This window comes from Hypanus sabinus, chromosome 9, assembly GCF_030144855.1.
Source record: "Hypanus sabinus isolate sHypSab1 chromosome 9, sHypSab1.hap1, whole genome shotgun sequence".
NCBI classification, from domain to species: Eukaryota; Metazoa; Chordata; class Chondrichthyes; order Myliobatiformes; family Dasyatidae; genus Hypanus; species Hypanus sabinus.
In genome coordinates this window covers 87794211-87808016 of record NC_082714.1, presented here as the reverse complement: position 1 = coordinate 87808016, position 13806 = coordinate 87794211, and the positions used below count along the sequence as shown (strand labels likewise).

General features: G+C 44.3%; 1 protein-coding gene across 3 annotated transcripts in view; it reads right to left on the bottom strand.

Moving 5' to 3' along the window:
* Positions 1-5973: 5973 nt before the first annotated feature.
* Positions 5974-13806, bottom strand: part of scamp3 (secretory carrier membrane protein 3) — a 43814-nt gene continuing 35981 nt past the window's right edge. For all 3 annotated transcript variants that reach the window (XM_059980079.1, XM_059980080.1, XM_059980082.1), the window contains exons 8-9: positions 10466-10583; positions 5974-7230 (exon numbers count right to left, since the gene is read on the bottom strand). In XM_059980079.1, the coding sequence (XP_059836062.1) occupies positions 7084-7230; positions 10466-10583 (265 nt within the window). In that variant the 3' untranslated portion in view covers positions 5974-7083. The remainder of the gene's footprint in view (positions 7231-10465; positions 10584-13806) is intronic.

Here is a 13806-nt window from a genome sequence, read left to right as displayed (position 1 = left end):
GTGGTGGGGGTAAATTGGGGGGGGGGTGGTTGCCATCACACTTTCAGGCCCAGTTTTCTACCCACCTTGGGAATAAAATGATTCCACTTCTGCCCCTTCCATCTTTTGAATCTCCTCAGGCATTTGACACCTCTCAAGGAACTTGAGCTCTTAGAATGTTGGATACATTTTTAAGCCCCTTAAGCTTGCCCCATTAAAAAATCAAACATGCCATACCAAAACCCTGTAAATCTCCCCAACATCCTCACTGACATATAGTGATGTAGTAAACTCCTGTAGTGTTGCCAGTTAGTAGTATGGCTGGTTAGCTCAGTTGCTGAGACCATGGTGCTAATAATGCGAAGGTCATGGATTACATCTCCTGGGTCTGGCTGATTTGATTTGATGATAGGACTATGAGGAATATTAATGTAGAGGGGGATCTGGCTGCTTCAATGATATGACCATAAGGAGCATTAATCTACAGAGGGATTTGGCTTATTTCAGGATAGGACCATTAGAAGGATTAATTTACAGAGATATCTGGCTGATTTGATTGGAAGATTGGATCATGAGGAGCATTAATGCACAGAGGTATCTGGCAGATTTGATTTCATGACAGGACCCATTAGTGTATAGAGGGGACTGGCTCATTTGATCTGATGATAGGAGCATTAAGGAGTACAGAGGGCTCTCGTTGATTTCATTATTTGACCATAAAGAGCATTAATGTACATAGGGCTCAGACTGATTTAATGACAGGTCTATGAGAGACATTAATGTACAGAGGGATCTGGCTGATTTCAGGATAGGACCATTGTAAGTATGAGTGAACAGAGGGATCTGGTTGACTTGATGACGAGGAGCATTAATGCTCCATAAGCTCATTACAGGAGGACATGGAAACCATAGGAAGGGTGCAGAGGACATTTACTAGGATGTTGCCTGGATTGGGGAGCATACCTTATGAGAATAGGTTGAGCGAACTTGGCCTTTTTTCCTTGGAGCAACGGAGGATGAGAGGTGACCTGATGGAGGCATAAAAGATGGTGAGAGACATTGATCATGTAGATAGTCGGAGGCTTTTTCTCAGGGTTGAAATGGCTAGCATGAGAGGGCACAGTTTTAAGCTGCTTGGAAGTAGGTACAGAGGAGATATCAGGAGTAAGTTTTTTTATGCAGAGAGTGGTGAGTATGTGGAATGGGCTGTCAGCGGCAGTGGCGGAGGCAGATGCAATAGGGTCTTTTAAGAGACTCCTAGACAAGTATATGGAGTTCAGAAAAATAGAGGGCTATGGGTAACCCTCGGTAATTTCTCAGTTAAGGACATGTTTGGCACAGCTTTGTGGGCTGAAGGGCCTGTATTCTGCTGTGGGTTTTCTATGTTTCTATTAATGTACAGAGGGAGTCTGTCTGATTTCATGAAGGGACCAGGAGGAGCATTAATGTACAGGCAGAACCAGCTGATTTTAGGACAGAGCCATTACAAGCATTACTGTACAGATGGATCTGGTTGTTTTAATGATAGGATCATGAGCAGCATTAATGTATAGAGGGGTCTGGCTGATTTCAGGAAAGGACCATCAATAACATTTAATTACAGAGTGGTCTAGCTCATTTGATGATAGAACCTGGAGGAGGATTCATGTGCAGATCAATCTGGGTGACATGAACAATTATAAGTATTCATGTACAGAGGGTTCCAGCTGATTTGATGATAGGACCAGGAGGGGTCTGGATGATTTGAGGTAGGACCATTGGAAGCATGAATGAACTGACAGATCTGGTTGACGTAATGATAGGAGCATGAGGAGTACTAATGTACAGAGTGGTCTGCCTGATTTGACAATAGGACCATGAGGAGCATTAATGTACAGTGGAGTCTAACTGCTGTGATGAAAGGACAATCAGGAGCATTAATGGAGAGGGATCTGGCTCATTTGACAATAGGACCATGAGCACCATTAACATACAGGGCAGTCTGGCTGATTTGATGATAGGACCATCAGAGACATTAATGTGCAGAGGGGTCTGGCTGATTTGACGATAGGACCATGAGGAGCTGTATAGATGGATAGGGCTGATATGATGATACGACCATTAGGAGCATTAAGATACAGAGGTGTATTACTGATGTTATATGACCATCAGCTGCATTATTGTGCAGAGGGGTCTGGCTGATATGACAATAAGACCATGAGGGGTAATAATGGATAAAGGGATCTGGCAGACATCATTAATGTAGAGGTAGCTGACTAATGTGAGGATAGGATCATGAGGATAATTAATAAACAGAGTGGTCATGATAGGACACGAGGAGCATCTGATTATACAGAGGGATCTGATTTATTTGATTAGATAATACTTCTCTCAGGAGCAAGACTGTACAGAGGGATCTGGCTGAATTGATAATAGGAACATGAGCAGTATTAAATGTACAGAGGCTAATATGAATTGATGATAGGATCATTAATGTACAAAGGGATCTGGCAGATTTCATTTGATGATTGGACCATGAGGAGCATTAATGTACAGAGCAGGCATGGGCAAACTACGGCCCGCGGGCCACATGCGGCCGGTTAAGCTTTTTAATCCGGCCTGCAGAACTTGATGAAATTATATTAATAAACCTTGTTAACGTTTTTTCCCCGCAATTCTGGCATTTTCCCAATAGATGACGCACTCTATACACATTGACCTTTGTTGAGGTGCAGCGTATTACTCCACATTTGCACTTTACTCTTTGTTCGGCTCGACCTATTTGTGTGAACAGGTGTTCAGCGTCATGAACATCAACAAAGCCAGCCACAGATCCAAGTTAACTGACCAACACCTCAGATCCATCCTGAGAATCGCCACAACAAAACTAAATCCAGACTTTGATGCGCTGGCTAAAAAGGGAGACCAACAACACTGTTCCCACTGAAATTAAAAATAAGTTTCTTCGTTGTGTTATGTAAAAATGCATTTGAAAATATTTTTTTCAATAAGCCTTACATGTTAAATGTCATTTCTGTTAAGTGATAGACATGAGTAGTGCACAGGTGCACGTACGTTCTCAAAATAAAAAATGCGCTCCACATACTGGCGCGCTGTCATTGTTCTGTCTTTGTGCTGGTCGTTGTTGAGTTTTGGCACAGCAGACAATTGAATAAGAAGGAGCAGGCCAAGTAGACCTGCATCTCCTACCGTTTTTGAAATAAAGACAGTCAGGAGAAGAGTGATGATGATAATATCTTGAGGGATAACAGAATTTTCAGTGCTTTAAAATAATAACTGTTACTATTAAAAAAAGCAGTATTTTATTCATTTAATTTTCAGTGTTTTAAAAGTCATTTCAATAAATAGCTAAATACTATGGGACTTCAAAGACAGATATTTTGTTGTAATGCATTTGTTCATTTTCAATTGAAATTAAAGCACATGTTTTCTACATATCCCATGATATTTTATTTTCTCTTATGAGGTGTATTACCAAAACACTCCGTCCATCTGCTCCTGGTCCAGCCCCCCTGTCAAATTTTAGAACCCTTTGTGGCCCACAAGTCAAAAAGTTTGCCCACCCCTGGTACAGAGGGATCTGGCTGATTTGATTCTATGATATAACCATGAGAAGCATTAGGTTATAAAGGGATCTGGCAGATTTCATTTGATTATTGGACCACGAGGAGCATTAACGTACAGAGGGATCTGGCTGATTTGATGATAGGACCATTGGAGAATTCATGTACAGAGGGATCGGGCTGGTATGAATTGATGATAGGAACAGGAGAAGCATTAGTATACAGAAGGTCTGGCTGATTTGATAATAGGGCTGTGAGGAGCATTAATATACCGAAGGATCTGACTGATTGCAGGATAGGACTATTATAAGGGGCCTGGCTGATATAATTTGGTGATAGGTCCATCAGAAGTATTAAATTGCAGAGGTATCTGGTGGATTTGATTCAATAACAGGACCATTAGGAGCATTAATGTATTGAGGGGACTGGCTGATTTGATCTGATTATAGGACTACGACAAGCATTAATGAACAAAGGGTTATGGGTGATTTCACTTGATGCAAATGATGCATTTCACTATGTTTTAATTTATTTATTGACATACAGTGCCAAATAGGCCCTTCTGCCCAGTAACCCCCCCCCCCCCCCCCACCCTCACCTCCCCTGATTTAATCCTGATCTAATCTCGGGACAACTTACAATGACTGGTATGTCTTTGGACTGTGGGATGGAACTAGAGTACTGAGGAAACACACGTGGTCATGGGAAGAATGCACAAGCTCCTGCCAGGCAATGGCAGGAATTGAACTCAGGTAACTGTAAAGCGCTGCGTCAACCGTTAGCATGCTGTCCCAAATATACATGTGACAAACAAAGCTAATATTTTCCTTCCAGGTTTTCTTTGGAGTGTGGGAGGCTGAGGGTGGACCTGATACAAAATTATCAGGGGCACAGGTAGGTTAGGTGTGACGTGTGGCCAAGTGGTTAAAGCGTTGGACTAGTGATCTGAAGGTTGTGAGTTCGAGCCCCAGCTGAGGCAGCATGTGGTGTCCTTGAGTAAGGTACTTAACCACACATTGCTCCACTCAGGTGAAAATGGGTACCGGCAAACTGCTAGGGGGTTAATCTCATGGCATCCTATCTGGGGGCGGGAGGAGTCTCGTACTCAGTTGCTTCATGCCACGGAAACTGGCATAAGCACCAGCCTGATGATCCTAAAAGCTCGGTACAGAAGCAGGTAGGTTAGACAGCCAGAATCTTTGTCCCTGGATAGAAATGTCCATTCTTAGAGGGCATGCATTTAAGGTGGGGGAGGGGGAATTTTAAAGGGGATCCAAGGGGTAAATTTTCCACATCAAATGTTGGTCTCTGGGATAAGCAGTTGGTCTCTGGGTACAACAGTGACATTATTTCAGAGGCATCTGAACAAGGCACAGAGGAATAATCAGGCAAGTGAGATTAGTATTACTCAGTATGATAAGGCTTGCTTTCAGGGGAGGTTGAAAAAGTGTAGGTTGTTTTCTCTGGAGTTTCAGAGGCTGAGGAGAAACCTGTTAAAAGTTTATAAAATTATCAGAGGCATAGCTTATGCTGTTCTATTCTATGTTCTAAGATGTGTACGGCACAGAAAACGTCCCTTCAACCCATCACGTCTGTGCTGTTATTTAGCAAGACACAAGATTGGAAAAGTACAGGGAAAATTTACAAGGATATTAAGGAGCTGAGTTATCGAGAAACATTGAACAGGTGTTTTCCTTGGTGGAAATCTTTTCCCTGGTGGAAGACTGAGAGGCAATTTGATAGGAAGTATACAAAATTATGAGGGGCATAGATAGGGTAAATGCAATCAGGCTTTTTCCACTGAGGTTGGGTGAGACTAGAACTAGAGGTTATAGATTAAGAGTGAAAGGGTGAAATACTTACAGAGAACCTGAGGGAGAATTTCTTCGCTCAGGCAGTGCTGAATGTGTGGAACGAGCTGTCAGCGGAAGAGAAGGATGCAGGCTTGATCTTAATATTTAAGAGAATTTTGAATAAGGGAGGGGTGCTATGGTCCAGGTGCTACACAGAATAACAGTTCAGCATGGATTAGATGGGCCAAAGGGCCTATTTCTGCGCAGTAAGTGTCTATGGCAGACATAGGGATCTGGAGCAACACACAATCTGCTGAAGGAACTTAGCAGGTCGAGCAGCATGTGTGAGAGAGATTGCTGACGTTTAGGGCCAAGACCTTTCATCGAGAAAAGTACCTCATCTACACTGATCATGTTTACCAGAGCTTGTTCCCTAGGACTCGGAGATTCAAGCACTTGTTTTGGGGATTTACAGATTGAGTTCCATTTTGATTTCTACACTGTTGATCAGGATTCGGTCACCGACGGGGGAATCAGGTGGAGGGATCTTGCATCTAGCCCAGACAATCCAAGGTCAGTAAAAGTGAATGCGTGAGATCATTCAAGGAGCCAGCAGGCAAGGAAGACAAGGAGCTTGGATCAGTGTAACAGTTTTAATACAGTAAGACCTCCCAAGACAGATTAACAAAGTGCTTGATGCTGTCCAAGTGAGATTAGTAGGGCAACTCGTCTGAGAAAGAGGGAGAGCCAGTTACAAAGTACGGGAAATGGGGAGAGGGTGCAGGTAGGGTATTCTGAGCCTGGGAGCCCAGACAGCTAAGGGCATAATGGTGAATGGTAAAGTTCAGCAAGAGGTCAGAATTGAAACAGGATGGAAGGCAGAGGGAAGTGCTCCACTCTGCCGTCTGCAGCATACAAACTCTAGCGAGTTCTTCCCCACCCCCATCCCCCACCCCCTCACCTCCCAAGACCAAAGGAGGAAAACGACCAAGGTAAATGGAAAACTCATCTCTGAAAACGGTCTGCTTAAACCTCTGGGGAAAGCTCACCAAGCCAAGTGGCAAGTTTAGTGCAAGAATAATTTTGGCCAAGCTGGATTTACCAGGCGTGATTCAGAGAGGCCTGCAAAGGGTGATTCCTGTGGCAGATGTCAGGGCTGCACTTTTTGGGGCTGGCCACAAGGAGGCAGGCAGGACCCCCCCCTTGGTGAGTACCTATTCCCCCTGAGTGTCACTGATCACAGGTTTCTCTACCCTCCCTCCTCCCTCCATCCTGCCAAGGCTGATTCATCGGGAAGGGGATCTCCTCGCTTGGACACAGTGCTGCGGGGCAAGGTGGCATCCACTGGGGTAGGGAAATGGCAGGACATCAGCCAGCCAAGTCCAGTGGCTCCAGACATAGGTGACATCAGAATTCTGGGAACCCGACTGGTTTCAGAAAGGATCCTTGTGGGGGGGGGGGGGGCAAGGAATGTCCAGGAACCTACAGGAGAACTGGGAATATTCAGGGATATAAAGGGACTAGGAATGTCCAGAATCCGATGGGGAGATTGGGAATGTCCAGAATCCTACTGGGGACAGGGAACAGGAGAAACTATTCCCTGTCCACTGATTGGGAGCAAAATCCAAGTTTTAAACATGATATGGTTGTGAATCATTTGGCATGACCTTTCACCTCTGCGGAAGCCATGGCTTCGGAGCAGCTGAGCAGCGGGGCTGGGGGTGGGTCGACCCCTCCCTCTCCAGTCCTCAGTTGCGCTGGAAGGCAGAGTGAGCGGCGGCACTGGCGGCACTGGAGGCTGCAGTCTGCATGGCGGGGTTGGACATCACTCCAGCCGCCAACTCCTCCTGTGCCTTCTGGAAACTGGCTCCTGTCCGCCGGTACAGGGAGTGAACCTGGGAGTGGGGGAGAGGGGAGAGAGCAGGGAAGGAAGGTAGGGGAGTGGGAAACAAACAGACAGTTAGTGCCCAGCCTGGCTTCATTTCACAACACCATCCGCACCAGAGACGCCATCGAATTGGCGGTTACTGTAAGTTTCCAATGTCGGAGGCTGCTGTCCTCCTGATTTATCCTACCTCCCCACCACAGCCTCATGGCGAGGAGCCAGTCACATTTTGAACAATTAAGGAACTGGCAAAGAGGAGACAAGGCTTGGGACATGGTGGCACTGAATGGTAGAGCCTCAAGGGGCTGAGGAGCCTCTTCCTGCTGTATTCTGCTGTTTCTATAAACATTAGAATTTTGTAGAAAGCTTGAAGTAAGTTTGTATGAAAATACATTTTTGTCACCATATACAACTCTGAGATTCATTTTCTTGTGGGCATACTCAATAAATCCATAATAGAATAATAACCATGATAGAATCAATAAAAGACCACACCAAATAGCCATTCAGCCACTGTGCAAAGGACAACAAACTGTGCAAATGCAAAAAAGACAGAAACAATAATAATAAATAAATAAACAAATATTGAAAACACGAGATGAAGGAGACTAGTGTTGAAATTGCAGGGGCCCTGGCAGAAATATTTAATATGTCGATATCCACCGGTCAGGTGCCAGAGGCTTGGAGGATAGCTCATGTAGTTCCGTTGTTTAAAAAAGGCTCAAAAAGTAAGCCGGGAAATTACAGGCCGGTAAGTTTGACATTAGTAGTAGGTAAATTATTGGAAGGAATACTAAGATCTGTAAGTATTTGGATAGACAGGGACTTAATAGAAAAAGTCAGCATGGCTTTGTGAGTGGTAGGTCATGTTTAACCAATCTATTAGAGTTTTTCGAGGAAGTTACCAGGAAAGTGGATGAAGGGAAGGCAGTGGATGTTGTCTACATGAACTTCAGTAAGGCCTTTGACAAGGTCCTGCATGGGAGGTTAGCTAGGAAGATTCAGTCACTAGGTATACATGGACAGGTAGTAAATTGGATTAGACTTTGGCTCAATGGAAGAAGCCAGAGAGTGTAGTGGAGGATTGGTACTCTGAGTGGAGGCCTGTGACTAGTGGTATGCCACAGGGATCAGTGCTGGGTCCATTGTTATTTGTCATCTATATCAATGATCTGGATGATAATGTGGCAAATTGGATCAGCAAATTTGCTGATGATACAAATATTAGAGGTGTAGTGGACAGTGAGGAAGGTTTTCAAAGCTTGCAGAGGGATTTGGACCAGTCGGAGGAATGGGCTGAAAAATGGCAGATGGAGTTTAATGTGGACAAGTGTGAGGTATTGCACTTCGGAAGGTCAAACCAAGGTAGAACATACAAGGTAAATGATAGGACATTGAGGAGTGCAGTAGAACAGAGGGATCTGGGAGTACAGATACATAATTCCCTAAAAGTGGTGTCACAAGTAGATAGGGTTGTAAAGAGAGCTTTTGATACATTGGCCTTTATAAATCAAAGTATTGAGTATGAGTTGGAATGTAATGGTGAGGTTGTATAAGACATTGGTGAGGCTGAATTTGGAGTATTGTGTGCAGTTTTGGTCACCTAATTACAGGAAGGATAGTAATAAGGTTGAAAAAGTGCAGAGAAGGTTTACAAGGATGTTGCCAGGACTTGAGAAACTGAGTTACAGAGAAAGGTTGAATAGGTTAGGACCTTATTCCCTGGAACGTAGAATAATGAGGGGTGATTTGATAGAGGTGTATAAAATTATGATGGGTATAGATAGAGTGAATGCAAGCAGGCTTTTTTCACTGAGACCAGGGGAGAAAAAAAAGAGGTCATGGGTTAAGGGTGAAGGGGGAAAAGTTTAAAGGGAACATGGGGGGGGTGCTTCTTCATGCAGAGAGTGGTGGGAGTGTGGAATAAGCTGCCAGATGAAATGGTGAATGCAGGCTCACTTTTGACATTTAAGAAAAACTTGGACAGGTACATGGAGGAGAGGTGTATGGAGGGATATGGTCCAGGTGCAGGTCCATGGGACTAGGCAGAAAAATGGTTCGGCATAGCCAAGAAGGGCCAAAAGGCCTGTTTCTGTGCTGTAATGTTCTATGGTTCTAAGTGTCCTTGAAAGTGAGTCCATAGGTTGTGGGAACATTTCAGTGATGGGGTGAGTGAAGTTATCCCTTCTGGTTCAAGAGCCTGACATCCGAGGAGTAATAAGGGTTTCTGAACCTGGTGGTGTGGGTCTGAGGCTCCTGTACCACCTCTTCACCACAGCAGTGAGAAGAGAGCAGGGCCTGGGCAGTTGGAGACTCTGATGACGGATTTTCTGTTCAGATTAGAAACACAATGTTCCTAATGGTTGGTGAGCCCCAGATCTGGGTTCACTGATCAGGGATTAGCCATTTAAGGCCCACATGATGAAAAATTGTGAGGAGTTTTAGGTCCGTATCTAAGAAAGGATTTGAGAGTCCAGAGGAGTCAAGAACGATCCTGGGAATAAAAGGCTTAACATGTGAGGAGCATCTGATGTCTCTGGGCCTGTACTCACTGGAGCTCAGAAGGATAAAGCAGGGAGAGGGGGAAGAACTCATTACAATCTACTGGACACTGAAAGGCCTACTTAGAGTGGAGCAGATGTTTCATTAGTAGGAGAATCTAGGATTCAAGGGCAGAGACTCAGAAGGAGGGAACTCAGCAGGTCAAGCAGCATCTGAGGGGGAAGGAAGTAAAGAAACTGTTGATGGTTTGGGTCGAGACCCTGCATCAAGTCTCCTGAAGTCGACCCCACAGATGCTACTCAACCCACTGAGCTCCTCAAGCAGATTGTTATAAGGGTGTGTTTCCTCGGGTGAGGAGCCTATAAAGTTATAAGTTTGAGCTAACTGCTCAGAGGAAGTAAATCTTTGCAAGGAGGTGGAGGGGATGCGGAGCAGAATGTTCTTAAACAGACAAATCAGTTTTTGGATTTAAAGGTGATTAAGCAATCACAGCCCAAAGGTACACATCAGTCATAATATGAGGATGCAGAGGATTGTAGATTCAGCTGACTCCATCTTGGACACCACCCTCCCCACCATCTTCGTGTGCCTCAGAAAGAGAGCAGAGAAGGGAGAGTGGGAAGAGGAGGGCAGAAGGAAGGGGAGGGAAGAAGGAGTGGGCTATTGGATGGGGAGGGGTGAGGGGTGATGGGGCTGTTGAAGGGAGGAGATTGTGGTCCACCTCAGGGAGTAGCTGGACTCACCCTCTTCAGCATCACGATGCCCATCACAGCAGAGGTAGTGAACAAAACCGAAACCACCATCATAATTGCCCCCACAGCTGCATTGCTCTTCAAGGCAGATAGCGAAGAAATCCAGCCACTAGTCGGAGAAAGAGAGAGATGAGTGAGAGGCGTGTGCACCACAAGCTCTGACATTGGCTGCTTGGAATCACATGACCAAACAGGTGGCTGGCAATTGGGTAATTCTGCTGTCATTCTGTTGTTGGTACAATGCCAATGGTCATGGAGTCACAGAGCACTACAGCAGGCTTTTTGGCCCATCTAATCCATGTTGGCCTGGACTGCTGTCTAGTCCCATCCACCTGCACCCAAATGAAAGCGCACCATACTCCTCCCATCCAAACTGTCTGTATTGTGGAAGCAGAGAGTCTACAGTAGGACTTGGACAAATTGGAAGAATGGACAAAGAAGTGGCAGATGGAATATAGTGTGTGGAAGTGTATGGTCCTGCACTTTGGTAGAAGGAATAAAGGAGCAGACTATTTTCTAAATGAGGAGAAAATGTAAAAATCAGAGGGGCAAAAGGGACTTGGGAGTCCTAGTGCAAGATTCCCTAAAGGATAACTTGCAGATTGAGTCAGTGGTAAGGAAAGCAAACACAATTTTAACATTCATTTCGAGAGGACTAGAATATACAGTAAAAGCAAGGATGCAACGCTGAGGCTTTAAGGCAGTGGTGAGGCCTCACTTAAGAGTACTGTGAGCAACTTTGGGCCCATTAGCTAAGAAAAAAATGTGCTGGCATTGGAGAGGGTCCAGAGGAGCTTCACAAGAATGATTCAGGGAATGTAAAGGTCAGCATATGAAGAGCATTTGATGTACTCAATGGAACTCAGAAGAATCAAGAGGGATCTCATTGAAACTTATTGAATATTGAAAAGCTTAGATAGAGCGGATGTGGGGAGAATGTTGTCTATAGTTGAGAAGTTTAGGACCAGAGGCAACAGCATCAGAACAGAAGGAAGCTTCTTTAGAACAGAGATGACAAATAATTTCTTCAGCCAGGGAGTGGTGAATCTGTGGATTTCATTGTCACATGGCTATGGAGGTCAAGACATTAATTATATTTAAGGCAGAGTTTGATAGGTTCTTGATTACTAAGGGTATCAAAGGTTACAAGGAGAAGGCAGGAGAATGGAGTGAGAGTGATAATAAATCAGCTATGATGGAAAGGCAGAACTGAATGGACAGAATGGACTGAATGGACTAGTTCTGCTTCTGTGTCTTATGACCTCTAATTCCAGTCTTACCCAATCTGAGGGACAAATAAATCTGAATGCATTGGAGAATACAGTTGCATTGTTTGCTGTGTAGCCAGCCTTGTGTTTGCTATTTGCTATGTATCCAATTTATTAGCCAGAATGAAATCTCTGTATTGTCTCTGTACTATTGAACACATCAGTGCCTTAAGAACGTAGCTAACAGTGAGAAACCAGCCTTCTATTTACTATGTATCCAACTTATTTCCAGAATGAAATCTCTGTATTGTCTCTGTACTAGTGAACACATCAATGCCTTGAGAATGTAGCAATGAAAGTTAGCATGTAGAGATAACGGTGGTAGATGGGATCGTGGAGTGGTGCGATGGTATGGGGACCAGTCATGGGCGAGAAGGGGGACATGTGTTCCAGGGAGTAGACTAGAGCAAGTATGGGCTATGGAGTGGTGTGATGGTATGGGGACCAGTCAAGGCACTAGAACAAGTATATGCTAATGCAACTAAGATAAGAAATTACTACAAAGAATACTGTGAACTAGGGCTCGGCAGACAATTAGTGACATGCTCATTAATTGTCTCAGCTTTTGTTTGCAAATAAAGGCTTAAACTTCTCGAAGAATTTTCTGCGTCCCCTGGTTATTTCAAGAAACCACGACAAATGCATTCACCATATCTGTAACCCTCAATTTTTAAATAAAATTTCTCCCCATTCTCCTGCACTCCAGTCCTAACCTATTCAAATTTTCCCTATAACTCAAGTCCTAAAGTCCCAGCAACATCTTGTAGATGTTTTTTCCCTACTGCGGTCACTTTGCTGAACAGTTAACTGCCAGTTAACTGTCGGCTAACTATTACTTGGATTGCACTACCTGTATGTATAATCTATATTTTCATTTATATTTATCATTATTGTTGCTATGAGCAGAGAGACAACATCTGCCGGAAGTAAATTCCTTGTATGTGCGCAGGTACTTGGCGATTAAGGTCTGATTCTGATGTTCTATGCAGTCTTTCATGCTTATTGCTATCTGTTCTTTACATAGGTGATAAACAACCCCCACTCATTGTAACTTGTAGAACAAATCCTAATATCAGTCTACAAAACTCCAAGCACAGCCTCACCAGCCACTAATAACTGCAATATAATGTCCCAGCTCCTGAGCTCAGTGTATTTAGCTGTACTGAAATCCACTTGCCACTCCTCTGCCCACTTCCCAAACTGATCAAAATCCCTCTATAGTCTGATTATCTTCTTCACTATCAATAAAACCTCCTAATTTCATGTCATCCACAAATTTAACGATCCAATCTTCTGCATTTGCATCCAAATCATTTATATAAATAATGAATAACTAGGGTCCCAATTCTGACCTCCACAGCACACGGGAAGTCATGACAAGCCTTCACTCCAACCAACAACCTTCAACCACCACCCATTGCTTCCTACCAGTTTTGAATCTCCTGGTTAGTTCAACCTGGATTCCTTGGGACCTAATCTTCCAGACCAGCTTATGGTGTGGGACCTTGTCAAAGACCACGCTGAAGTCCAAATAGACATCTACTACCCTCATCAGTCGATAAGCTAAGATCAGTAGATAAGTCAACTTCCTGCACCAATGCAGAATTTGTCGATTTCATCCACTTTGCCACCAACTTCCACCTAGCCCTCAAATTTATCTGGTCCATTTTTGATACCTCCCTTCCCTTTCTTGCTCTCTCTGTCTCTATCTCTGGAGACAGCATGTCTATTAATGTCTATTACAAACCCACAGACTCTCACAGCTACCTGGACTATACCTCTTCCATCCCCTTCTCTCAATTCCTCCATCTACACTGCATCTTCTCTCAGATGAGGCTCTTCATTCCAGAACGGAGATGTCCTCCTTCAAAGAAAGGGGCTTTCCTTCCTCAAGCATCAACTACTGCCCTCAACCACATCTCTTCCATTTCAAAGATGTCTGCCTTACCCCATCCACCTGCCACCCTACCAGAGATAGGGTTCCTCTTGATCTCACCTACCACCCCACCAGCCTCCACGACCAGCACATAATTCTCCGCAACTTCCGCCATCTCCAACGAGAGA